This window comes from Tauraco erythrolophus, chromosome 7, assembly GCF_009769465.1.
Source record: "Tauraco erythrolophus isolate bTauEry1 chromosome 7, bTauEry1.pri, whole genome shotgun sequence".
In the NCBI taxonomy this organism is placed as follows: domain Eukaryota; kingdom Metazoa; phylum Chordata; class Aves; order Musophagiformes; family Musophagidae; genus Tauraco; species Tauraco erythrolophus.
Genome location: NC_141471.1, coordinates 5,355,166 through 5,379,322, shown reverse-complemented (window position 1 = coordinate 5,379,322; position 24,157 = coordinate 5,355,166). Strand labels below are relative to the sequence as shown.

Sequence of the window (24,157 nt, the reverse complement as noted above, 5' to 3'; positions counted from 1 at the left end):
GCTCTCACAACTTCCCCCTCCGCCGTCCCGCGGCCCTTTCGCTTCCCGGCTCGCCCCGCCTCCCGCCCGCCCCGCCGCGGGGCACCTTTCGGGTGCCGCGGGGCGGGGCGCTTCCCGGTGCCCGTCGTTTGGTTCCGCTCTTTCCCTGGCGGAGCCGTGGGGCAGCGCCGGGCGGGGGCACGCGGAGCCCGTGGTGTGGGTCCGGGGAGGCACTTTGCCGCAGAGGGAACAGTGCTGTCCCTAAAGCCGTTTTCCTCTGTTCACCCCCAAAATCACCCCATGATGGCTGCATTCCCTTTAATACAACAAACGGTGGGACTAACGTGGTCCTCACGGGGGGGCGGGGGGGGGGTGTTTCATAATCACTTGATTTGTCTCCTTTTGACAGAACTGGCTTTTGCGTTCCATGCCAGTTCTTTTCTCAATCCAGTCCTAAACATTTCTAGCCAAGGAAGTGTTGAAAGAGCTTTAAGCGATTTATAGTATCACTCTTTAAGGAGGCCCAAATGGATCCCTAGTGGTAATAAATCCAGAGCCTTGTCCTGTGTACTGAGAGGGACCTGGCTTTTGGGATTGGATTTTACCATGAGAGTTGTAGAACACTGGAACAGGTTGCCCAGAGAGGTGGTGGATGCTCCATCCCTGGAGACGTTCAAGGCCAGGTTGGACGAGGCCCTGAGCAACCTGATCTAGTTGGAGATATCCCTGTTCCTTGCAGGGGGGTTGGACTAGATGACCTTTGAAGGTCCCTTCCAGCCCTAACCATTCTATGATTCTATGATTCTATGATTGAGGGGTTCAAACCTGGGCTCTCCATCGGGTGACGGTGCTCCACGACAGCACCAATATGGCCGTCCCCAAATTCTCAAACTCTTCCAGAGAGTACAATGTTCTGCATAAAAACAAAATGCTTAAAATGGCCAGGGAACCAGTTTAGAGTGGTGGTTGGTGCCAAGTACACAACATGGTTCTCAGCTGCAAATTGAAGTTTCCAACTTCCAGGCTGGTACCAAAAGGAACTTGGGTGCTGCAGGGATGCCAGGGCAGTTTTCAAGAAGAACTTAGTGTTTCTCCAAAGTACTGTAAGAGACACAGTAAAAGAACGTTCTCTGAAGTCTCACTCTGTGGATCTCTGTGGAAATGAGGAATAGAAAATACTCCAGTAGCAAAACTTTTAATTGCACAATGATCGGTAGTTTTAAAGCTTTAAAACATGAAAAATTAGCATAAGTTCACTAGAAGGAGTTCTGAGTGAACATGTGCCACATAAACCATCTGCTCCGATTTGTAAAGAGGTAGAAATTTAGCTCTACCAGCTGAAAGCACCAGTGCAAAGCAGGAGGCACTGGAAAAGCAGCCACACCTCCTCCAAACAGAAAGGCCGTGCTGTTTTGGTTAATTAATATTAGACAGACAGTCCTTTTCAACCAAAGGATTTTAATTTGAGAGTGATGCAGTCCATGGAAGTCAGACCCTCGGCACTGAGGGGCAGCTGCTTCTGGAGAGCGACAGGCAAACTGCCAAAGAGCTCACAGCACCAGCCTGAGCACCCAAGTGAAAACACACGATCCTGTCACCACCATCGGTGCTAATACACAACCCTCACATAGCCACGTCCAGCTCCTGCCCCTGGGAACGCTGAAGAGGCAGATCCCTAGTTACTTTGTTGTGGCCAGACTCCTGTCATTGCCTTGGTTCAAGGAGATTATCTGTTCTCTTGGCATCTTCAGCAGCGAAAGCTCCCACCAAGCGCTTCTCCAGCACGCGCCCGGACAGCCTTCATCACACATCTTTCTTGCGAGAGAAGTAAAAATCTACCCCTCTGTCTTGGTGCTGCACTGGCGTGCGTGCAGGTCCTCTCCTGCCCCTGGGATGGGGACTTCTTCCCTGCTGCAAATGGAAGAGGAAAAGTGAGATAGTTACTGATGCTGCAGAGCGAATCTGATCACAAAGCAGTCTTGACATACAGAAAAACGTGCACGTGGCGATTCTACTCCAAAATTCAGTAAAAAGGTGGGGAGGCCTGACAGGCACAGCTCGAGGCTTGCACTTAGGAGAAACTAGGGTTTCTGGTACGGTTTGGCCTTGTGTTTTCAAAGGTATTTTCATCCTCAGTTTGAGGGAGCTAGAGGGGGAGGTTCTTCTCCAGGCCTCAGTAACATCAGGTCATGCATTGGGTTTACGTGGTGGGGTTTGGTGGCAGGGGAGGGGCTGCAGAGATGGGCCTTCTAAGGAGATGTGAGAAGCTTCCCCAGCTCCAAAACCAGCCAGACCGGTCTCTGGCCAGGTTGGACTCCCCTGCTCTCTGGCCAGGGCTGAGCTAATTGGCACCTCTGCAAATGCCATATTTAAGAAGGGGACAAAGAAACCCAAATTGGGCGGGACCTGCAGTGAAAACAGGGGGAAGGCGGGGGTCTGGCCCCCCCGGCCTCCCAGGTGGGCAGCTGCCCACACTGGGCCGCTGCCACTCAACTGGAGATGGCTACAGCGGTGCAGCTTGGAGAGCTCTGAAGTGCCCCAGTCCCGGGGCGCCCGCTGGGCAGAGTTCATCCTGCCGACTGTCGGTCAGGCCCACCGCGGCTGCAGAGGAGGGAGGACTGAGATCTGAGAGAAACAGACACCAAAGACAGCGAAGATGGAGCGGGAGGAGGTGTGCCGGAGCTGAGATTCCCCTGCAGCCTGTGATGAGATGGCAGGCAGCCCCCCTGCAGCCTGTGGAGATTAATGGTGGAGCAGACATCCACCCACAGCCCGTGGAGAATCCCACTCTGGAGCAGAGATGCCTGCGCCCAAAGGAGTTCTTAGACGACTCCATGGGAAGGACCCTCCATGCTGCTGCAGTCTGATGGTGAAGCAGAGATGTGTCTGCAGTCCGTGGGAAGGGACTCCACGCCAGAGCAGGTGGCTGCACCCTACGAAGCTGTGAGTCCGTGAGAAAAGCCCATGCTGGAGCAATCTGATGGGTAAGGATTGAATCCTGCGGGAAGGGCTCACACTGGAGAAGTATGTGGACTATTTTCTGTGAGGAGGGGCCTTACAGAGCAGAGGAAGAGTGTGATGAGTCCTCCCCTTTTTAGGAAGGAGCGGCAGAAACAATGTGTGATGAACTGACCTGCAACCCCCATTCCTCATCCCCTTGCGCCACTGGGGAGGAGGAGATAGAGCCAGGGGAAAAAAAAAGGGGGGGAGGTAGTGTTTTTGACATCTGGTTTTGTTTCTCGTTATCCTCTCTGAATGAACAGTCAACAAATTATTAATTGATTTGTCCCCGAGCTGAGGCTGTTTTTCCCGGGGCCATGGTTGGTGGGTGATCCCTCCCTGTTCTTATCTCCACCGTGGAGCCTTCTGTTACATTTTTCTCCTCTCCACCTCACCAAGGGGGAGGAGCAGCCCTGTGGTAGCTTAGCAGCTGTCTGGGCTAAACCATGACAGGCCCAGAGTCCCTCCCAGTAGTATTTTGATTTCGCAAGCACAGTGTGGCAGCGCAGGTCTGCAGAGCCCCAGGTGAGCTGGAAAGGTGATCAAAATGGAAATCCTGCCTGATGGAGGAGCTTTTTTGGTTCAAGTTTCATCACTGCCTCAAACCAGTGTCTCACCGAGGGGCTTCTTCACAGAGTTCTTTCTCTGATCTCAGATGCACTCTTAAACAGAAGGGTAATAATCCAGGCCCTTCAGTAGCAGCATGGCTGGAAGCGGAAGGCTTTGCTCTCGCAAAACTTTGCACTCATGGCAAAGGAATCTGACCTGAGAAATCTGGTATTGCACCTTGGGATTAAAACCTGAAATGGACACATGCATCATTCTTCACTGATGACAACTAAATTTGAACCTCCACAAAGTACCTTACTCAGGAGGAGGCAGGGAGGATGCGTGGGGGAAGACAAAATGCTAAAAGTCCCTTGAAATATGGTTTCCTTCTTCCCTTCCCACTCCACCACCACTGACCTCATCCAGACCTACAGACCACTTTCCTTCCACAAACATCTCCTCCAAGAACAGCAGCCCAGTCAGCAGATGCAAGTCTTGACGTGTTGCAGGATCCACATCTTAATCTGTCCCCATTCTAAAGGGCAGATACACCCAAAAAGTAAAGTGCAGGGGCCAGTTCCCATATTTACTGGTCTTGCCGACTCCAGTTTGGATGCACTCAAGCATGGTAGGAGTTCCACCTCATGAACAGAGTGGAAACTGACCATCAACCTTGGCTCCCCTCTGTCTGTCTGCACTGCGGGGTGGTTAGGCTAGTGGAGGCCTTCAAAGATACCCCATCCCTTCACTCATATCTGGCACTATGTATATCCAGAAGGAAAAAACCTGAGCAAGAAGAGCTACCTAGAAAATAGTGAACAAAACGAGTTCATTCTTCAGCCCTAAAGCCAAGTGGCCTGGCATGGTTTATGTCCATATGATGTAGAGTGGCTTTGTGACAGTCCTTAGGACATGGTACCTTCAAACAGTGCTTGGACACAGTTCTGGAAGGTGCTTGTTGGCCCTGGCAAAAACAGTGCTGGGGAACACACTAACAATGTTACTGTCTAGATGACGGGAGGTTGGTACTTGAGCTTGTGCCTCAGACCTGTTTAGTTGAGTAGGACAGTCACAGCTGAATAACCCCAGCTACACAGTCCCTGTGCACAGCTGGACCACCCTCTGCTGTGAGGCAATGTGACTTTGCATTAAAGCAATTTTTTTTTCCCTTTAGACCTGAGAAAGAAGAGCAGAATTCACAGCCACTCCTACAGATGCAGAGCAGCTGCCTGGAGCCCTCCCACCCCATCCGAACGTTCCCAGTACTCACAGGCCTCTGGTTGATGTGTCGGCTCCACTCCGGGGCTGTCACAACAGGCTGTGGGTAGGTCTCACCTAGAGTTACTCCTGCTTGAGAGAGAGCAGCACTGTTGAGTGCCCAAGGGGTGTGGATATCTGCTCCTTTTATGCCCTGTAGTTCTGGGACCCACAGCCGGATGTAATCCCCCTGCAAACAGAACGAACAGCACAGGATCCATTCAGTAACAACCTGTAGGTGCTTCCCAGCAAGGGTCTGTCTTAACATGAAAGAAAGAAGCCTGATTTCCAGGTAAAGAAGCTGAGGTACTACAGCATCAGTTACCTCTGTCAAGTCTTAGCCCCTCCTGTTAAATCCCCTACCGAGAATTAAGGCCTAAACAGAGAGACACAGATACTGGAGCTCCTCTCCCAGGCTCACTCTGCAGGCAGTGGGGAGAGACAGAGGTGGTTTTTGGGTTCACTTGCCCTATTTAGGACATAGTGAGATGAAGTCACTCCCAAGGAGTCCTTTTTTTCTTTCCAGTGACTGTGAAAGAAACTAGGGTGACTGGCCTAGCTGCACACTCACCTCTGTGCTGGGAAAGATGAACCCCCCTACCTCAAATCTCCCATTAATTCTACTGCTGTGTCCCCTACTAGGACTAATTTCTAACTCCTTGCAAAGTCCTGCCAGCTACCGTGCTGAAAGGCAACCGCGCAGCTCGCCATGATGCTAAGGAACAGCGTGGAAACAGGTGATCTGGTATGTGAACACTGGCTGAACACATGGAAAGGGCGATTTATCTGCTCCCACCACTTATAGAGGGCAGTCAGAAAAGTCACAGATTTAATCTACTCTCCAGGACCTCCCAAGGTGCCATGTAAGCAGCTTCATCTCTCCTGTCAAAGAATCATAGAATGGTTTGGGTTGGAAGGGATCTCAAAGATCATCTAGTTCCAACTCCCCTGCCATGGGAAGGGAAACCCTCCACTACACGAGGTTGCTCAAAGCCTCATCCAACCTGGCCTTGAACACTTCCAGGGATGAGGCCTCCACGACATTTCTGGGCAACCTGTTCCAGTGCCTCACTACTCTCAGAGTGAAGAATTTCTTCCTTAGATCTAACTGAAATCTCCTCTCTTTCAGTTTAAAGCCATTGCCCCTTGTCCTATCGCTACACGCCCTTGTGAAAAGTCCCTCTCCAGCTTTCCTGTAGGCCCCCTTTAAGTACTGGAATGCTGCTATAGGATCACCCTGGACCCCTGTCACTTCTGAGTTCTCCAGGAAGCTGCTCTGTGCTCAAGGAAATGGCTGTGTGAGATGTTGATGGGATGTGGCTGTTACCCAGAAGAAACGGTGACAACGCACAGACCAACGGCAGGGCAGGGAGGGCGTGCACAGCACCAGCCTCTTTGGGGAGAGGAGCAGGTTGAAAACATCAGATCTTCCTGTACAACAACGAGGAGTCTGCCTGACTGTCAGCAAGGAGATCACACAACTGGTTTTGCAGCACTATCCACGCAGCAAATTGATCTCCTCTGTTCCCTGAGACTATTATATATGCTTGGCTGCACTGTTCACTGTAAAACAGCCAAACAAGACTTACATTGCCATCGTAATCCAGGCCTTGTTTAATCATGTTGAACTTCCTGTTGTCCCGTGGGTCGTTGCCAATACCAGCGCTGTATAACCAGTTGCCGTAATTGCTACAGACGTCGTAATCCACCTTGAGAACAGAGGAAGGAAACAGTAAGAGCTGGGCTGGCTCTTGGTGAATCTTCTCTCCCTGTCCACCCTTTATCTCAAGGGGAGAATTCCTTGCACAGGAATCGGTCTGGCCACACTGGGGTTGTCAGAGCTCTGCCATGTAGGTACAGCCATCTGGCTTAGAAGAGGACCATGCTCCATGGCTGTGTGGTACAGCTGGGATCAGCTTCCCAGGCTCCTTCACTTCATGGTTCTCAGGTTAATAAGACAGGTCAAGTCCAATCAAAGTTTCTTTCTCAGTTTCCTTTTTTTTAAAAAAATCCTTCTCTTTCTGCCCTCATCTGGCAGACTTCATGACAACTAGCCCTAGCTTTTGAGTGCTCATATTCCAAGAAACAGTAGCCCAGTGCATTTCAAATACCAGAGCAAATTCTTCCTGACCAGTTTCCCAGAGACCACAGCCTAACAAAATCATCTCTGCAGATTCTACTAGGCAGACTGGAGAAAAGTCAAACTCAGACAGTACCGATTGACCACATGGAGCGTAGGAAGATGCCATCAGTACAAACACCGCAGTTGTTTCCCTGCCATACTCAACCTTCCTCGGGCAATAAGCCTCAACTCAGAGACTTGGCAGAGAGAGGTGCTTCACTACGGGAAACACTAGACCTTTCGTGACATACTCAGTAGGCTGCACATCATCAAGTTATTCTACATCTAAACAAATAAAAAGCTCTCGAGGATGCTTATGTAAACCAGCACGACTAATGAAACAGGCACAAATGAGAGCAGAACGTAGTCTAGATTGGGTGCTCTTCAGCTGGGCAAGGTGGCTTCAATGCAGTAGCAGAAGCTTTCCAGTTGTAGGACAATTCAAACCTGGCTCAGGCAGGGAGTGGCAGTGATAGCAAATGGGGTGTGGGATCTCTGAGCATTCCTAGGAGAGGTGTTGGCGTTGCGAAAGTGCAGGGCTGGCAGCTGAGCTTGCAAAGATGCATCACTACACAGGTTCAGTGCTGTTCTCTCCTTACTGCAGCTGCAACCATTCCACACGGTGCCATTTCCAAAAGTCTCAGCTACTCCTTGGAGTGGGGAGCTCAATGCACCCAGATGCCAGAAGACACAGGGGAATGGGCTGTGCCAAGTTCCCTTCCCCTTTCTCTGCAAAGCCCGCCAGAGCTGGGGTCAGGGTGATCAAGAGCCAGCTCTGCTCACTGTGCACTAGGCTTCCCCCTCCCAGCAGCACTTCCTCCAGCCGGTGAGATAAGGAGGGGAAAAAAGATGCCATCGGAGGCCTGATTGCGCGATTAACGTGCAGGAAAGCGTGTGTGGGAGGTGAGGGCAAATCCAAGGGGGACTGGAGGAGGCAGGCTCATTTCCCCTTCAGTCTTGCCCCTTCCTGGCATTCTTTTCTGTTTGTTTCTCTGCCTTTCCTTGGGGCCTGACCCTGTGAATGAAATCATGGCTGAGATATTCTCTGTTCAGGACGCCAGAGGTATCTGACCTGTCCCCTGGCTTCAGGGGGTTGCAGAGAGCTTGCCTGAGTCTCCCTGCCCGTCTTGTGTGGATGACACTCCCTTCTTCACAGGCACACGCAAACACTCTGGGCCTTTGCTGGAAGTATTAAGAGATGGAAAATGCATTGCTTTCCCTTTCTGGAGGCAAGTGAGACCAGTTGCAGTTCTGCACTGGCCTCTACCATTCTATAGCCTTATCTCCCCCACCGAACAGATGTCTCCTGTATGTTACTCTGGGGATGCCACCAGGTTACAGTAACACAGCTGCCTAGCAATATACCAGTGTGACACAAGCTGAGGAAGGGACAGAAGGATGCGAGGATCAGCCTGTGCCACACCAACCTACAGCAGCACACCCCTACACCTGGGGCTTCCCGAAATGAAAGGGCTAGTGCAGAGTTCCAGTGAGCCGGGGAACATTGATGCTCATATGAATAAAGGTAAGTAATACAGGGAGCATCTTTCCAGCGTGACACATTCCAGGTCTTCCTCACTTGGGGAATAGAAGCTGGAATCTCCCGTGGCCCTCTAAGTCTGACTGCAAAGTGAACCAAGCTCCTCTCTGAGGAAGGCAAGGCTGCCCGCCCATCAGAGCAAAGCCTCAATTCCTGACTTCCAGCTCTTAATCAGCTGGTGACTTTGAGCACGAGGCTTGCCCAAACACGAACAAAGCTGCCCTCTCTGTGAAACGATGTCACCTCTGTAACTGCTCCGAAAGCCATAGCTGATAGACACCACCAAAAGCCAGGTATTACAAACCATTCCAAATGATCCTAGTGGCTCACTCTGCAGGGCAGGCAGGCACAGACGTGTTCGTGCAGCTGCATGTGCTGTGCTGTTCTTCTGAGAGGCCACTGTGTGTCACATACAACGCACTCAGGCTACAGGAGTTGGATGGTCCATACTGAAATGCAGTCCCTGCTTGGCAACTGACTGACACAAAGCTTAGGGCATGCAGGGTATCGGCTATCTTGTACAACTCACTGAAACGGCAAAAGAAACGCTCTCAAGGTAAGATTTTCCATCCTAAATTCCAGCCAGAATACGAAAGATAAGGCCACCACTGTTCTGATACAAGTTCTCTGGTGCCACGTGCTGGGGGCTCTCGCTCTTATCTGGATGGAGCTACCAACACCACTTTCTGGAGGATCCTGCAGAAGTCCCGCCCCATGTTACTGTGCAAGCCCACCACAGCTCACAGCACTGGTGTGAGTCACAGCAATGGGAAGATCTTCCTGTAGAGCTCCACAGCCAAAGCCATGTCAGAGCCCAGCTCCAAGGAAGCTCAAAAAAATAAATTACATTCACAAAAAGGCTCTTTTAATTGCAGATAATGGAGAGGTGACCAGGCTTTCTCTGTACCTCCAGCCATCCTAGTCAGTAGAAAGTTTCCTGATTTCCAATATCTGTATCCTACAGACAAGATGTTTAATGTGAGGCTGATATTAGTCTTTTTCAATCTGTACCCGTTAGTCTGGTGAAGATCAAATGCAGATTATTACCTCCTCAGCGTCACTTTTCACCGCTCAGCTTGGTGCTACTGATGATCTCTCCATCAGCATCACCAGAGATGATGGCAACCAAGCAAAGACATGCAGAGCTGTACAGGGGCACAGAGGCTGTGCTTCTGAACTGGGGATGGCCAGCCCGTTTAGACCTTCCTGGGAAGAATCTGCGGGGACTGAGGACGGAGAAGCAACCCAGCTATTTAACTGAGCTTGCATGGCTGCTGATTGGCATATGAGAAATGAATTGGTGCTCCAGTTGGTAGGGAGGCCGGTGACTCACCAGAATGAAGAAGGATGCCTCCAGCCAGGGTGGAACTCTCTGGAACCTGATCTAGCTATTGTCCCTACTTGCCTGTTCTTGACTAGATGAATTCCCTGTCCAGAGCGATCAGTGCAAAGACTCTGTGCCAACCACTGGCTTCAGTGGCCAGAACACATTTCTTTTTATGTTCTATTTCTGGGCTGTCCTCCTCCCCAGCCTCTGGGCTGAGCAAATCAGAGCATTGTTAACACAATTTATGTTTGAAAGTTTCCTCAAGTGTGACATATCTCTGGCTAAAACCCTACATGGAGGATCAAAACTATCGTTGCAAACTTCCTAGCTACGTCTTGGTTGACAGCAGCTTCACTGTGGCAAAATTCCCTTTTCTTACGTGAGCGTTGGGAAGTACATGCCACGCACACAACGTACACATGCACTTATATCAGCCTGAAAATTACTGACCATCTTCTGCATCATTCCTCACTAGGCACAGCTGTTCTCCTGTCTGTCATCCGAGCAGGGAGCACAAACTCCAGACGCACAAAGGGTTCAGTCTTACCAGCAGGTATTCGAACCATTCCGCCCCCATCCTCCAGTCCAGACCCAGGTCCTTGGTGAGAAAGCTGGCGACGTTCTGCCGCCCTCTGTTAGACATGAAGCCTGTCGCAGCCAGCTCTCGCATGTTGGCATCGACAAAAGGAACGCCTGTCTTGCCCTCTGCAGAGACAAAAGGCAGTGCTGGGACATTTCTGGGCACTCATAACCAACCTGCATTGCAGCCTTCCAGTACTTAAAGGGGGCCTACAGGAAAGCTGGAGAGGGACTTTTCACAAGGGCAGGTAGTGACAGGACAAGGGACAATGGATTTAGACTGAAAGACAGGAGATTTAGATGAGATATAAGGAAGAAATTCTTCACTCTGAGGGTGGTGAGACACTGGAACAGGTTGCCCAGAGAAGTTGTGGATGCCCCATCCCTGGAAATGTTCAAAGCCAGGTTGGATGAGGCTTTGGACAACCTGGTGTAGTGGAGGGTGTCACTGCCCATGGCAGGGGGGTTGGAACTAGATGATCTTTGAGGTCCCTTCCAACCTAAACCATTCTATGATTCTATGATTCTATGATTCTATGATTCTATTCACATCCACCCAAGCAGGTAAGACAGTGCCAGTGTACAGCAGCAGGGAGAGATTTCCGTGAGGTTTAGCTGGCATGCAGCCACTAAGATCCAGTGGAAATTAAATGGGAAATTATACTGAAAATGAAAATGAGGAGAATTTTTTTTCAAGAAAAAAACAAGGAACAGAAAAATCTCAGTCTGGAAAAACAAGGAAATTAAGTAGATTGCAGGGAATTTTGCAGAACAAAATAAATATACACACGATAGTGAGAATGGGCTAAGAACAGAAAAATTCTTGATGGGTGACTAATAGCAGAGAGGAATGTATCTGACAAGTCCCCAGGGGTTAGCACCTGAAAAGTGGAGAGCCTTGTCTATTGTTAAGGAAAAGATTTATTGTACCTGTGTGCAAATGGACACACGTGGCATTAACGTGAAGAAAGATATACAGGTGTGTATTTCACTGATTCTGATACTTTAATCTGTGAGTCCCTCCAGATTTCAATTTGAGATATTATGTTTGCTATTCATGTGACAACAAAGTTATAAAAGCTAAAGAAAAGCCAGGATATTAAAAGGCTGTGGCATAACGAAAGACGTGATTTATTCTAAGGCTGTTTTAACCTTCTAACCAAAACCAACTGGAAGAACAATTTAGCCTTGGTAAGAAGGGCTGGTCAGTCTCTGTGTGACTAAGCAGAAGGGACCAACAGGTCACAAACACTTCCACCTGGGCAGGAAAACCTAACATGTCACAAAGTACGTACCAGCTGGACAGAGCTTGGCCATTCATGATACCCTGTGAGCCTGCTCCGTGTGGTGCTCAGTCTTGGAGGGAAAGCCAAGCATCCTGCACCCACACCGAACCGAGGGGTTGGATTCTTGTTTGGTGGCAATGGTTTAAATGACAGGGCCTGATCATGCTGACAATTCCCCCACGTAAATCCGAGTTACTGTGAGGGCACACGTTAGCATGCAGACATGTGGAAACCAAAAGCACACTTAGCCAAACCGGTGGTTTCTACTGACCTTTCCAGCAGTCAAAGAGCTGAAGATCCTTTTTCCAAGGAACCTCTTTACTTTGAAGCCCTATTGAGGAAGAAAAAAGACCTACTAATGAAGACAAACGCTGACACAGGCAGTTATTAATAAAACAATGACAGCCAGAGGCATCTTGGTTGACATAACACATTAGGATGAAGCTAGCCCTCTCAGCAGTTTTACAAGCATCAGCTGTAAGGTCTCCTGACTATATGGACTAGGTATTTGTTGTTGCACTGAGGCTTCAGATCCCTGTTTCATGCATAGACACCTGCGTGACCAGGTCTGGAGCTTAATCTCACTGATTCCTATGTAATGTAAGGCAGAAAGAAGATCTGTTGTCTTGGGATTCACCCTGCTGGGTTGGTTCCTGTTCTGTCTCAGATTGTCTGGTGAACCTGGGCAAGCCTGAAGCCTGAATTCTCTCCAAAGGTGAAGCGTCTCTGGAAACAGCATCTTTAGTCTTATTGTGCTGCTGTTTCCCACTGACATGTGTTGACCGTATCAAATCAGGTTTGAGGCAAAAGTCTTCAGTGTCTACACAGTGTCCAGCACCGTGGTGCTGAGGCACTGCTGTGCTAACAGTAAGTCTCCAGCAACATCACAGGGCAGTGACACAAGCACTACGAGAAGAACATTTGTAAAACACAATGCCAACAGCCTCTTCTCTTTCCCTTTTGTAAGACTGTACCTTTCCAAATATGGTGATCCATACACACCTCTTAATGAGAAAATCCTTGTGCCATACTTCAGGGCCACAAATCGAAAGTAATCCCGCCACAGCAGTTCAAACAGGACCCTAAAACACAAAGCCGTGTCTGTATTTCACTGTGGGTCAGACAAAATTACTGAATTAGGATTTTGCTTCCATAGCACCCATCATTACCACTGTGAGGTATATTCACAATTAGCAATTTCACGTTCCTTCCCGTGACACCAGTTCTTGCCCCAAGCCTACTTATCTAGCTTGCACCTGGATGGCTACAGTGAAAGTAAACTTTGCATGAGTCACTTGGGAAGCTTTCCTTAACTCCAGTGCAGGAGCAGAATTTCAGGAAACCTGTTTCTCATCTGTCCCTACTGGGATATAATTCTCTAAAGAGCAGGGTGAGGACCTGCTTCAGCTTCATACTTCCGCATGAGCAAGCACGTCAGCACATTCCTGAGAGCTTTGCATCGATTTAAGCAATAACCTTTGTAAGGGACTTAAAGGCACCTTTCAAAACTGGGTTTGCAGTAGTCTAGCTCATGAGATCATGTGCTAGGCCCACAGAAAACAGACTATTTTTTACAAAAACTTGTATATAAAAAGCACTTCTTACAAAATGATGGCGCCTCAGCCACTGAGACTTGCTGCAGCTCTCTGGCATATTGGAAATACTCTGCTCAGAGTATTAGGGGCAAATGCTCATGTTTTAGGGGCAATGTTTAGGGGCAATGGATTTAAAGTGAAAGAGGGCAGATTTAGGTTGGATATAAGAAAGAAATTTTTCAGTCTGAGAGTGGTGAGGCAGTGGAACAGGTTGCCCAGAGAAGTTGTGGATGCCCCATCCCTGGCAGTGTTCAAGGCCAGGCTGGATGAGGCTTTGGGCAACCTGGTGTAGAGGAGGGTTTCCCTGCCCATGGCAGGGGGGTTGGAACTAGATGATCTTTAAGGTCCCTTCCAACCCTAACCATTCTATGATTCTATGATTCTATGATTTTAGCTTAAAAGATCTTCCTGGAAAACCTGGTTACAAAAAAGGACACTCTCCAAATGCTAACAACTAGTGTCACGATACTGAGGTTCAGTCAGTCCCTCATATGCAGCCACCACGACCTGTACTTCACTGTATAACTGACTGCAGTGCTTGGGAGCTTGACAGCTTCTTTTTTATAATTATTTACCACTTTAAAATGCTCAGATCACCACGGCACCCTGCCTGCGGGCAGGCTGGCTGGCTATTAGATGGAAAACATGAGTATGGTCATTTTTTGAAATCTTTCCTCTATTAATTCTCTTTGAAGGAAAAAAAAAAGCATACACTTCAACAGGCAAAAGGTCGATATTTTGTCTGTCATTTGGATTTTAATGAAATTGTGTATTTTGGCCAAAACTGTTGGCAACGTTAGCCTGTTCTTCACTAACCACTGTGCTGTTTGACATGTGGCAGATTTAACAAACCAGTAAGAAAACATAGTTCTACAGTTTGCACAGACTTTCTGGTCTGGGTTTTTTCCCACCCAGGTCTAGTGTTAGGCCAGGCTCTAACGTGAACCTGTTTCTCCCTACCAGAAGAGCTCCCTACTAGGCTCTAATTCATAGTCTCTGAGCAGATCAGAGTGCATGAGCAAGTTCAAGGCCAGTCCAGGGATGGATATGCTGACCTCAACCATCCTTCAAACTCCTTCAGGACAACCTACAGGCAAGCGAACAGCCAGCAGCAGGGTGAGGAAGAGCACGGGTGACAAGGCAGGATGCATTAAACCCGCTTCCCAGTCCCCTCTTCCCCTTTGCTATGGTGGTGTGGTCATGGTCAAGCAGCTGAGCAAGCACGAGGCCACTGGCCACTGTGGCCAGAGGCCCTTCTGACACCATGTGATTTGTACAAGTCACACAGTCGTTGAGCCTTTTGGGTGAAATCCCACTCATATCCTCGGCGTGAGAAACCCTTTGGCTTTTATTTGTAAATCATTCTTCTTCCTTCTCATCTAGCCCATAATAACAATACAGAGAGAGATGGTGATGATTTACAGAGATCAGTTTTAAAAATCACCAACCACAATTTCCCAGCAATAATAATGACAACTAGCATTAATAACCTTTACTTACAAAGTGCCTAAAGCCTCTGGATGTCAAAGGCAGAGTAATAAATCCATACTGGAACAGAACTGCAGTGCAACCCCGAGGAACAAGACAGCAGGCACAGGAAAAACAAACATTAATTAAGAAGGAAGTTAACAAATCACTCTCTCCTGTGTGTGATGCCAGTTTCCTTTTCAGAGAAAACAAGCCACAGGGATCGTGCTGGGACATACCAGTATGTGCTTTGATTTGCTGTTCTCTCTTTCTCGTACTTCTGGATCTGCTCATAGATGTATCGAGGGGAAATGCAGCCCAGCGCCAGCCTGAAAGCAGAAGAACGATGTCCTGAACGCAATGCAGGATTGACAGAGGAAGTGGAAAGGCAGTTTTGTGCTTGGAGTTGTTGTCTGAAAAGTTTTGCTTGGTTTGCAGTTATGCCACTGCTTCCCAAACGGCTTTAGTCAAGTTGTATGACTTTTTTGCAACTCTGCAATCTGAGAATCAAAATCCTCCCCTTCCCAGCATATGACTCTTTACAGGAGTCTCCAGCCTATCGAGATAAATCATTTTAGAGAAGTTTGACTCTGCCTAAAAGACTTGGATCAGCTGGTGACTTGGTGCACCAACGACAAACCCAGGAACGGATCTCAAATGTCAACCACTACATCAGCTGCCTCCTCCTATTGCAAACCCATTTATCACACACCCAGGGCTCCTGGTCCTTCAGCATCTCAGTGTCTCATCTGAGCAAAGACAGTGGGCAAGTGGCTTGCTGAAAATCTCAGGCAGGACAGGAAAACCAGGGAATCGAACCCAGCTCTGGCACTTCAATCCACTGAGCTCCTTCCATTTGTTCCAAATCAGTGCTGTGCAAGACAGGAAAGAGCTTGTAGACTGCAACCCTGTGGCAAAGGGTGATAAGGAACAACTTTTACCTCGATTTTCCTAGAAATGTATTCTACTGCAATTTCCCACTAGGGCTCGTGGAAACGTTTGATGTTGTGATGAATTTTGGAAAACAGGAAGAAAGGGCCCGAACAGTTTTTCCTTAATTGTTGACCAGCTCTAACACTTAGAAATGGCCAGTACGAGGTGGCTGCAATTTGAACCGGTCTGATTTTGATTATCTGACAGAGGAACACCTTGGGGCAGGCAGATCAGGACTGTCTGCTCTGGGCAAAGGGCCAGCTTGGAAACGCTCAAGCAGAGGCCACAAATAAAGACCTTCTGCAGTGCCACTGGTCCTGGGATCGCAAAGTGCCACCAGGTGGAGCCATCCACTGCAACCATTAAAGCACAAAGCCAGCTGAAAATAAGAAATCCTGACCTGTAAGCCTCAGAAAATTGTTTCACATTGCAATTCTATAGGGAAAACTCTCCAGATGTTCTCAGCATTAGGCTGAACTGAGTTGTGCAGTTTCAGTCCAGAATTAACTCTGCCCATTCCAGCACTGGAGACTAAAACCCCTAATTAGAACTCATTGTATTTACCCAAACGAGAGATCCTTTTGCAACAGGAATAATCAGAGGTGTCTCTTCATCCCACAGAAAAACAGAATGGCTATGAGGTGAGGTGACTTGTGGCACAGTATTCAGCAAACCAGGAGGGGATCGAGTTCTGCTCCGCTTCTTCCCCGGCTGCTCTCAACCACCCCAGATGCACAGAACAGCACAAAGACAAGTTGTGTGTCTGCCCAGTGCCCTGTCCACATCGCTGCCCCCAGCACACGGGGCTCTTGGCACAGTATTGCTGTTCTTCAGCAATTCCCAATTGCAGGAATGTTTTCAGGGAACTGTTGCCTGGAAGCGCTATGAAGAGCAGCTCTACACCAACACAAAGAGCAAGGGAATCTCGCCTAGACCCCTACCCATGCCCAATGACCACAGAGCAGATGGGTCGCACCACTTTGGGATGGGAGCAAAGAAGGAGCTTCCAGTCTCACAACAAAAATCTTTACCATGGTGCAAATTTAGTTGAGTAATCCATTCCCACCAGTCCATTCCGAGTCTCTTTGTAAGATGCAACCAGGTTCTGTGTGAGCAAAAGAACAAAAGTTTTTTTCTAAATATTTCACGTGGAACCTGCTAAATACGTTTTCTTCCATACTGGAGGCAGGGCAGTCTGGCAGGGCTGGGCTCTCTCTCATGACTGCCTGCAAGGATTACAGAGCTGCCAAATTACTGCCTCCAGTGCACAGGAATTAATCAGGCCAGCAGTTTTCATTATAGCTCGGGATGCGTGTCAGAAGCTACGCTCCCCACTTCAGCCTGTAGCACTTTTCTTTCTACAAGCATTAAGAACCCAGTTGTGCTGCTCCCTGCCCATACCGGTCTGACTCTGGATCAATAAGCCACTTAGAAGCACCAGTGGGACTGGCGGCCGGCTCCCCTGTCCATGTGGCTGGTTGTTTGGGTTTGAGAACCACAGCATCCGACAGCACCCAACACTCAGCTGCAGGAATCCTGATCACTGCTGTTTCTAGGCCACCCATGTTTACAGGAGGGTGAAGATCTTCCATTTTCAGAGCACTCCATTGACCATGCAGACATAGGGAAGCCTGATCTCTCCTCGATCACCTTCGCTGCACAGGTTACAACTGCTAAAGGGCTATTCTAGCTCACCAGGGAAGACAACATTTGCATAACAAAAAAGAACAGGTTCTCCAGCACTGATTGTATTAATGCTTGACCAAGAGTAGAAGCTATGCAAGCTTGTACTGGTTTTGGCTGGGATAGAGTTAATCTTCTTCACAGTAGCTGGCACGGGGCTGTTTTGGATTTGTGCCAAAAACAGTCTTGATAATACAGGGACATTTTAGCTATGGCTGGGCAGTGCTTACACAGAGTCAAGGCCTTTTCTGCTTCTCACCCCACCCCACCAGCAAGGAGGCTGGGGGGGGCACAAGAAGCTGGGAGGGGACACAGCCGGGACAGCTGATCCCAACTGACCAAAGGGATGTTCCATATCATATGACGTCATGCTCAGCATATAAAGCTGCAGGAAGAAGGAGGAAGGGAGGAACACTTGGAGTGATGGTGTTCGTCTTCCCAAGTCACCGTTACACATGATGGAGCCCTGCTTTCCTGGAGATGGCTGAGCACCTGCCTGCTGATGGGGAGTAGGGAAAGAATTCCATGTTCTGCTTTGCTTGTGTGCTCGGCTTTTACTTTCCCGATTAAACTGTCTTTATCTCAACCCACGAGTTTTCTCACTTTTACCCTTTCAATTCTGTCCCCTATCCCACTGCGGGGAGTGAGGGAGAAGCTGCGTGGGGCTGAGCTGCCTACTGGAGTTAAACCACGACAATGCTCCCCACAGAGAATTAGGAATGGGAATGCAGGAACTTCTGTAGCACAGCTGAAAGAATCTCCTGGGGGCACAGCACACTTCTTAACCCATCTCAGCTGGAGAGATGCTACCCTCTTTATCCACAAAGCTGCCTAGAGTCTGATGCTTTGGAAATCAGCACACGCGTCTTCGTCTAAATTCATACAAGGCAAATTTGAGGCAGTTCCTCAAATGAGACCAGGAAAAAGTTCAAAAACTGCCAGGATGCACAGACAAAACACAGTTAGCTGCAGCTTCACTCCACTAAAGCAAAGGAGCAAGAAGTGGCTGTAATTATTGGCTGCAAGTTTTTAAATCAGATTACTAGGAACCTCTTACTATTTTTAACAGCGAGCAGCAGCTTGGGTCGGTTGTTCCTCACCCCGATTGCAACTGCAGCTCTTCAGGCCACTTTTCACTCCTCCAAAATGGAGGAAGTACATTGCTGATGACGTGGGACAGGAGAGTAGGAAGGGCAAATCAAGGGAAAAGGAGCTAAAAAGTTGGCCCAATTGCCAAAAAGTGATGGAAAAAAAGACTTAAGAGGGACGGCCACTAAACTGGGTTCCTAAGTATTTGGCTTACACTCCCAGCGTCTGGATGACTTCTTTTTGATTTAGTTTGTATCTCTGAAAAACTGAAATAATGTTAATCCCCTTCCTTTGTAAAGTGTTATATAGGAGCTAAGGAAATACTATTAGGAAGTGAAATTGCAGCCTCACCCACTTGTACAGCCGTATGTACAAGGGGGAGGATAATATAAGGAAATATAAAAGTTACCGTGTCCCAGAAATAATACTGCAATCTCATTAAAGCCTGGGTCTCTCCTCCACTGCAGGGGAAGGCTGTTCGTGGATCAGTCACAGGATCTGCCACAGAAAAAACCATCACCTTGTTACCCCCTTGGAAAGCATCTCAAAGGCAGGGAACTTAAAATCTAGGGATGTTCAGCAGTAGAGATGTCTGCTTTGGGGACAGAAAAGATTGTGCCCTGGTCTGCCTTTAAAACAAGGGCAACATTAAACATAATAAAAATTAATAAGAGGATGTTTTCTGCCCAGCTGCAGGGCAGCTCCTCCCTGCAGGGAATTTACCTTCATTTGCTGTATGAGTGAACAGAAACTTACAATTCAAAGGGCAACCACCGCCTTTGGGAGGCCTCCATGTTGTGATTCTCAGTACGAGACATCTTGAAGTAGGATTTCACGGGAGCAACTGTCAAATTAAATTTTCCTACCCTTCTGTCCCAAATCCTCCATTGTAGGGATACAGCCTTCTTCCACCCCTGGAGCCAGAGGCTTTAGCTGGTCTGCCATCCGCAGGGTTGGCCGGACCTTCGACCCAGATTCCACAGCTTTTCGGAAATCGGTGTAGACATCGGGCAACCTGCACAGATTACAGCGCAGTCAGGTCTCGTAGGATGGCTACCCTGTCCCTCCACAGGGCACCGCACAGCTTCCTCAGCTGCAAGGTTCGCTTTGAAGGCTGCAATCTCCTGAGTTCACATTTGTGATGCATGTTTGCACATCACCTGGCACAAAAGAGGTAGGTGGCCCTGGGGCTAGCAGTCCCAGGAAGTTCAGTCCTTCACCCAATTTCTTTCTGCTTCTGATGCAAATGATGCCTTTTCAATTTAAGGTGTGTCCTGATGGGGCAATCCATGAAGGTCAGATTTATCTCACCTAACTTCTGATTACCCACAAGGCTGACCTCAGTGTAAAAATTTGCAACCTCCTGCTGCCTTTTCAGTCAATAGAGAGAAACAGGCGTTTTTATGGCCTGACTCTTCTGCCCTATTTTATACATTTTCTATAGGATATCATCAATCACTCAGCTCCACCAATTACACCTCAAGTGACTATTGAGGAAGCCACGGAAGAGTCCACACGCAAAGGCTACTGTCAGTGGCAGCTGCATTTAGCCAGATGGGGTAATGGAGCAATCCAGTCCAATGTCACACGGACTCTGGACACTGCAGACTGAGTATCTAAACTGGGTTGGTGGACAGACAAAGATAAATCAGTTCCTCAATAAATGATCAAACAAATCCCTCGGGTTTATGCATTTTGGAGCATAAATCCTACTAGTACAGAGGGATGAACATACCCTTTCCCGTTAAGGTGTATGAACATGACAGCACTGTTCTATAAACGCAGACGGACTAATGGGTTCCTTCCCTGTGGGACTGGATGACCAACATCCCTCCTGAGCAGTTCACGGGAGTGAGAAACAAATGGGACAGTGAAAGAGGAAGTGATACCATGGAGCAGCCCACCTAGCAACAGGCCTGAAGGGAAGGTCGTCCCGATGATACAGCGTGGATGCCCAGAAGGTCTGGATCTTCACCCCGTGCTGACTACACACCTGACGCAGCCCCTTCTCCACATCCAGCTCCTCCTGCGTGGCCTAGGGAAAACAAAATGCATTGAGGCCATGGCTGCACAGCCTCAGCTCCTGCATGCACACAAACCCTGGTCCCTGCTTGCCCTCCTCCCTCATCTCCACATTTAGCTTAATCCCTCTAGAGAGAGGTGCACACAGACAATCTCTGAGTATTTCCCTCTGCCAAACCTAACGAGTGTTTCACTCTCCATTAGTAGTCCCAATGACTGAATAAAGGACTCTGATGTAGGACATTGTAGATCTTTTAAGTTTACATGGACTGGAAAGGTGTCTGGACAAGTATGTGCAAAAGAAATCCACTGAGGTTTATTGAATATCAGGATAGCATTCCTGTTTCAGGAAGTCCTTGAGCCACAGATTCTTGGAGGCTGGGAACGTATTCAGGGGAAGTATGTTTACAGATTTGTCCTGCTCCTGTGGTCTTCTCTGAGCATCTTTTACTGGTCACTGTCAGGAAAAAGACTATGGAGTTAGATGGGGCCTTCTCTCTGATCCTCTGTGGTCGTCCTTTAGTGCTGCATGGAAGAAGGCACTATGGGGTGTGTAGGCTGTCAAGTTACAATGGTCTTAGGCCTGACAGCAGGAATACTTCTGAGGCCCAGACTCCACCAATACTGAGTGCATCTGTGCACATATACACATGTGTGTATGTGTACACAAAGCCTCCAGGCCCAGTGGTTTGGATCCAGAGCCCTCCATTGAATTCAGCGTGCTCCGGATCAAACCACTTAGCTCAGTGACAACAGGTCAGTGACAGACCAATCCCATCGGCAGTCTGGGACCAGACTCGTGTTTCATTCTTCCACACGAGTTGGTGGGCAACTGCCCACATACGGGTGCTGTCAACTCACCATGGGCCTTTCCTACACTCAATACAATATGCCCCCTGGCAGCTAGCTCCTTGTGCAAGGAAGGCGCCAGGAAAAGGCAGCTTGATGCAAACAGAAGGAGAAATGGACTCAGCTGATCTAAAATGCCAGTTGCTGGAAACTCCTCTTTCTCAAGACGCATCACTTGTAAGTGATCAATCACAAATGGCTGCTGTCATCCAGCAAGGACTCCCACTCAAGACACCTACACCATCCCCATCCCAGGAGCTAATCAGTTTCACCAAGGTTAACACCACCACAGACAAGAAAGGATCTGAACAAGAAACCTCCACAACCTGATTTTATCTTTCAAGAGAGTCACCCAAGTATTTCCCTTACCTCTTCATGGAAAGCCACGGCACTGACAGAGCCCAACTGAATAATCAGATCACGGACCACATCTTCCGGTTTCCCCTTCCTCACAACCAGAGTACTGCAAACACAAAATATTGACCTGAATTAGGTTTGATGTTATTGTTATTTATGTATGCAGGAGGCTCTAGTCCTGGCCCAGGCACTCATGCACTAGTTCTCTACGGAGCACGGACAGCATGTGGAGGCAGATAGACAGGATTTGACTAGACTACGTTTTTTAGGACCCACTGAACAGTTTGTAAGCTCTGGGGCTGAGTTTACGTCAAACACATTTTTATCATCCCGGATGCCTTAGAAAGGATGACTGGGCAGAAAGCCAGGCTGTTACCTAAAAGTAAATCTGTCAGATGTGTTCATCCTCACACTGATGCTGATTCAAGAACTGATTCCTCTTTCAATCCCCTTCACAGGTAGTGGTGGCCTGTGAGCAGATCCCTCCCCATTTTCATGTGGGAGCATTCAGAGGAATTTTCCTCTGCATGTTCTGTGTTTGTAAAAGAGTCAACAAAACTTCCCTCCCACCTTGCAACCTCACCAACTGTACAGCTGTGTACCTAGGGCACCAGACCAAAAGAGAAGCTGTGCTGAGAAAGTTGGTCAGAATTTCTTGAAGGGGTAATACAGTGTTTTTGCCAGAATAATTTAAAGCATAACTAAAAAGTTTCTTCAAAGACGGGCTGGGTCTGAAGAAGACAGCAGCAAGAGTTGCTGCTGAGAGCGCTGTTCCCCTTACTTCTCACAGAAAAGCAGAGATCAAGCTGCCTACAGTGAACACCACAGATTGGATGCGGAGATTTCTGTCTACCACTGCATTAAGAAGATACTTCATTGTTGTGGAAATGGAGCCCAGGTCTTAGTGTGGCTCTTCACAACCACACATCTCTCCCTGATAAGAGACCAATCTCTTATCAGCCACTGAAAACAGCACAGCAGCATTCAAGCAGCTTTGAATCTGCTCACTGCAGGGTGTGGGTGCAGATACCCACTGATCAGTTCTTTCAGTTTCCTACAACATTCACCATCTGGACGGTCTAAGCTGCACTGCAAACCCAGAGCCATTCCTCTTGCGTCTACTACCTGGGAGAAGACAGGCTGGCTGACAAATCTTCTGCTAAGCAAAGCCAGACGTCTACCTGGTCTGGTCTACCCCAGTTATGTTTTCTAAAGGCATAATGAAGGAGGAATCCCTGAAGACTCTTTTCCCACAGTGTAGCCTACCAAAGAGATTGAGTTTAGCGAGACAAAGCATGAACAATAACTCTCTAGTCTCACAAGCCAGGATCCATGTTGGTCTGTCTCAAGCCAACTCCTAGGTAAAACTCGCTAGGGACAAGGAAGGACGCATGCCACAGTGGCTAGTCAATGCCCATATCTTGGAAGATTGCCGTTCATGTCCCCATTCGGCAGGACTCTGGGCAAAAACCTCGAGGCTGACGCCCGTCAGTGGCATCCAAGCTCAAGAAAGCACAACCCCACACGGGACACAGCCTGGATGGCTCTTCGCTCCCTTGTGGATGCCTCAGCAGGTCATCTGAAGAAGGGTTACATGTGGGACCTTCCTGCACCTAACAGAAGGGCCGTGGCTCTGTGAAACGAGCCACCATCACAGCTCAGAGCATCTGACACGATTTGACTCACAGCACAAACATGCGTTGAAAAAGACAAAGGAAACAAAACCAGACGTGTTATTTGCACGGTGCTTTCTCAACTACCTTCCTTTTCTCTTGAGCGTTTCCCTTAGATCCTTCACGCTTTCCAGCAAAAACTTGAGCCGATGGGGCCCGGTCTTGGGGAAGCCGTAGCAGCGGGTGCGCAGGGAGTGCCGCGGGTCGAAGCAGTAGAGAGGAACAACGAAATCGGCGCTGCCCTGAGCCCAGTGGAGCACCTGGAAGCACGGAGAGGGTCGCGGCAGCTCCCGCGGGCAGCCTGCAGCGCCCACCCCTGCCCAGCCTGCCCCACAGAGCGGCTGCTCCTAAAGAAACACCCGCGGGGCCGCCGGCCGGGACCTACCTGGTTATCGTGGGCGCGCAGGTCGCAGCGCAGCAGGCAGATGGCCGAGCTCGCCATGGTGCCTCGACGGCGCCCGTCCCGCCTCACCCGGCCCGGCTCCGTCCTCCCTCAGCCCGGCCCCCGCAGCCCGGCCCGGCCCGGCCCCCTCGGCCGCCCGCGCCCCGCTCCGCCCTCAGCCCGCCCGGCCGGGGAGGAGCCGTCCCGCCCCCGGCTCCCCGCGGCCGCCCCCGCCGCCTACCGTCGGGCCCGTGGAACGGGCAGGTCCCGTCTCGCTCCCCGGGAGGGCGGCGGGACCGGGAGGAGCCTTCACCAGCGTCGGTCGGGGCATGTAGGAGGTGGCGGGGCAGGAGACCCGTTTCCCTTAGTGTGGAGTCCCCGCGCCTTTCTCTGGCAGCCCCTCACCAGAGCTCACTCATTGCTGAATTTGTGTGTTTTTTTTTTTTTTTAACCTCGATAATCTCTTTA

At 49.2% G+C, this 24,157-nt stretch overlaps 1 protein-coding gene across 1 annotated transcript; it reads right to left on the bottom strand.

Moving 5' to 3' along the window:
• Positions 1-1,782: 1,782 nt before the first annotated feature.
• Positions 1,783-23,749, bottom strand: LOC104379149 (cryptochrome DASH-like). The gene is made up of 14 exons (XM_086614994.1): positions 23,693-23,749; positions 23,395-23,567; positions 21,647-21,740; positions 20,311-20,441; positions 19,273-19,421; positions 18,816-18,904; positions 16,666-16,739; positions 14,941-15,030; positions 12,642-12,721; positions 11,911-11,970; positions 10,322-10,479; positions 6,375-6,494; positions 4,799-4,975; positions 1,783-1,890 (listed from the first exon to the last, which is right to left on the bottom strand). The coding sequence occupies exons 1-14, from the start codon at positions 23,747-23,749 to the stop codon at positions 1,783-1,785; spliced, it is 1,560 nt and encodes a 519-aa protein (XP_086471120.1).
• Positions 23,750-24,157: the final 408 nt, after the last annotated feature.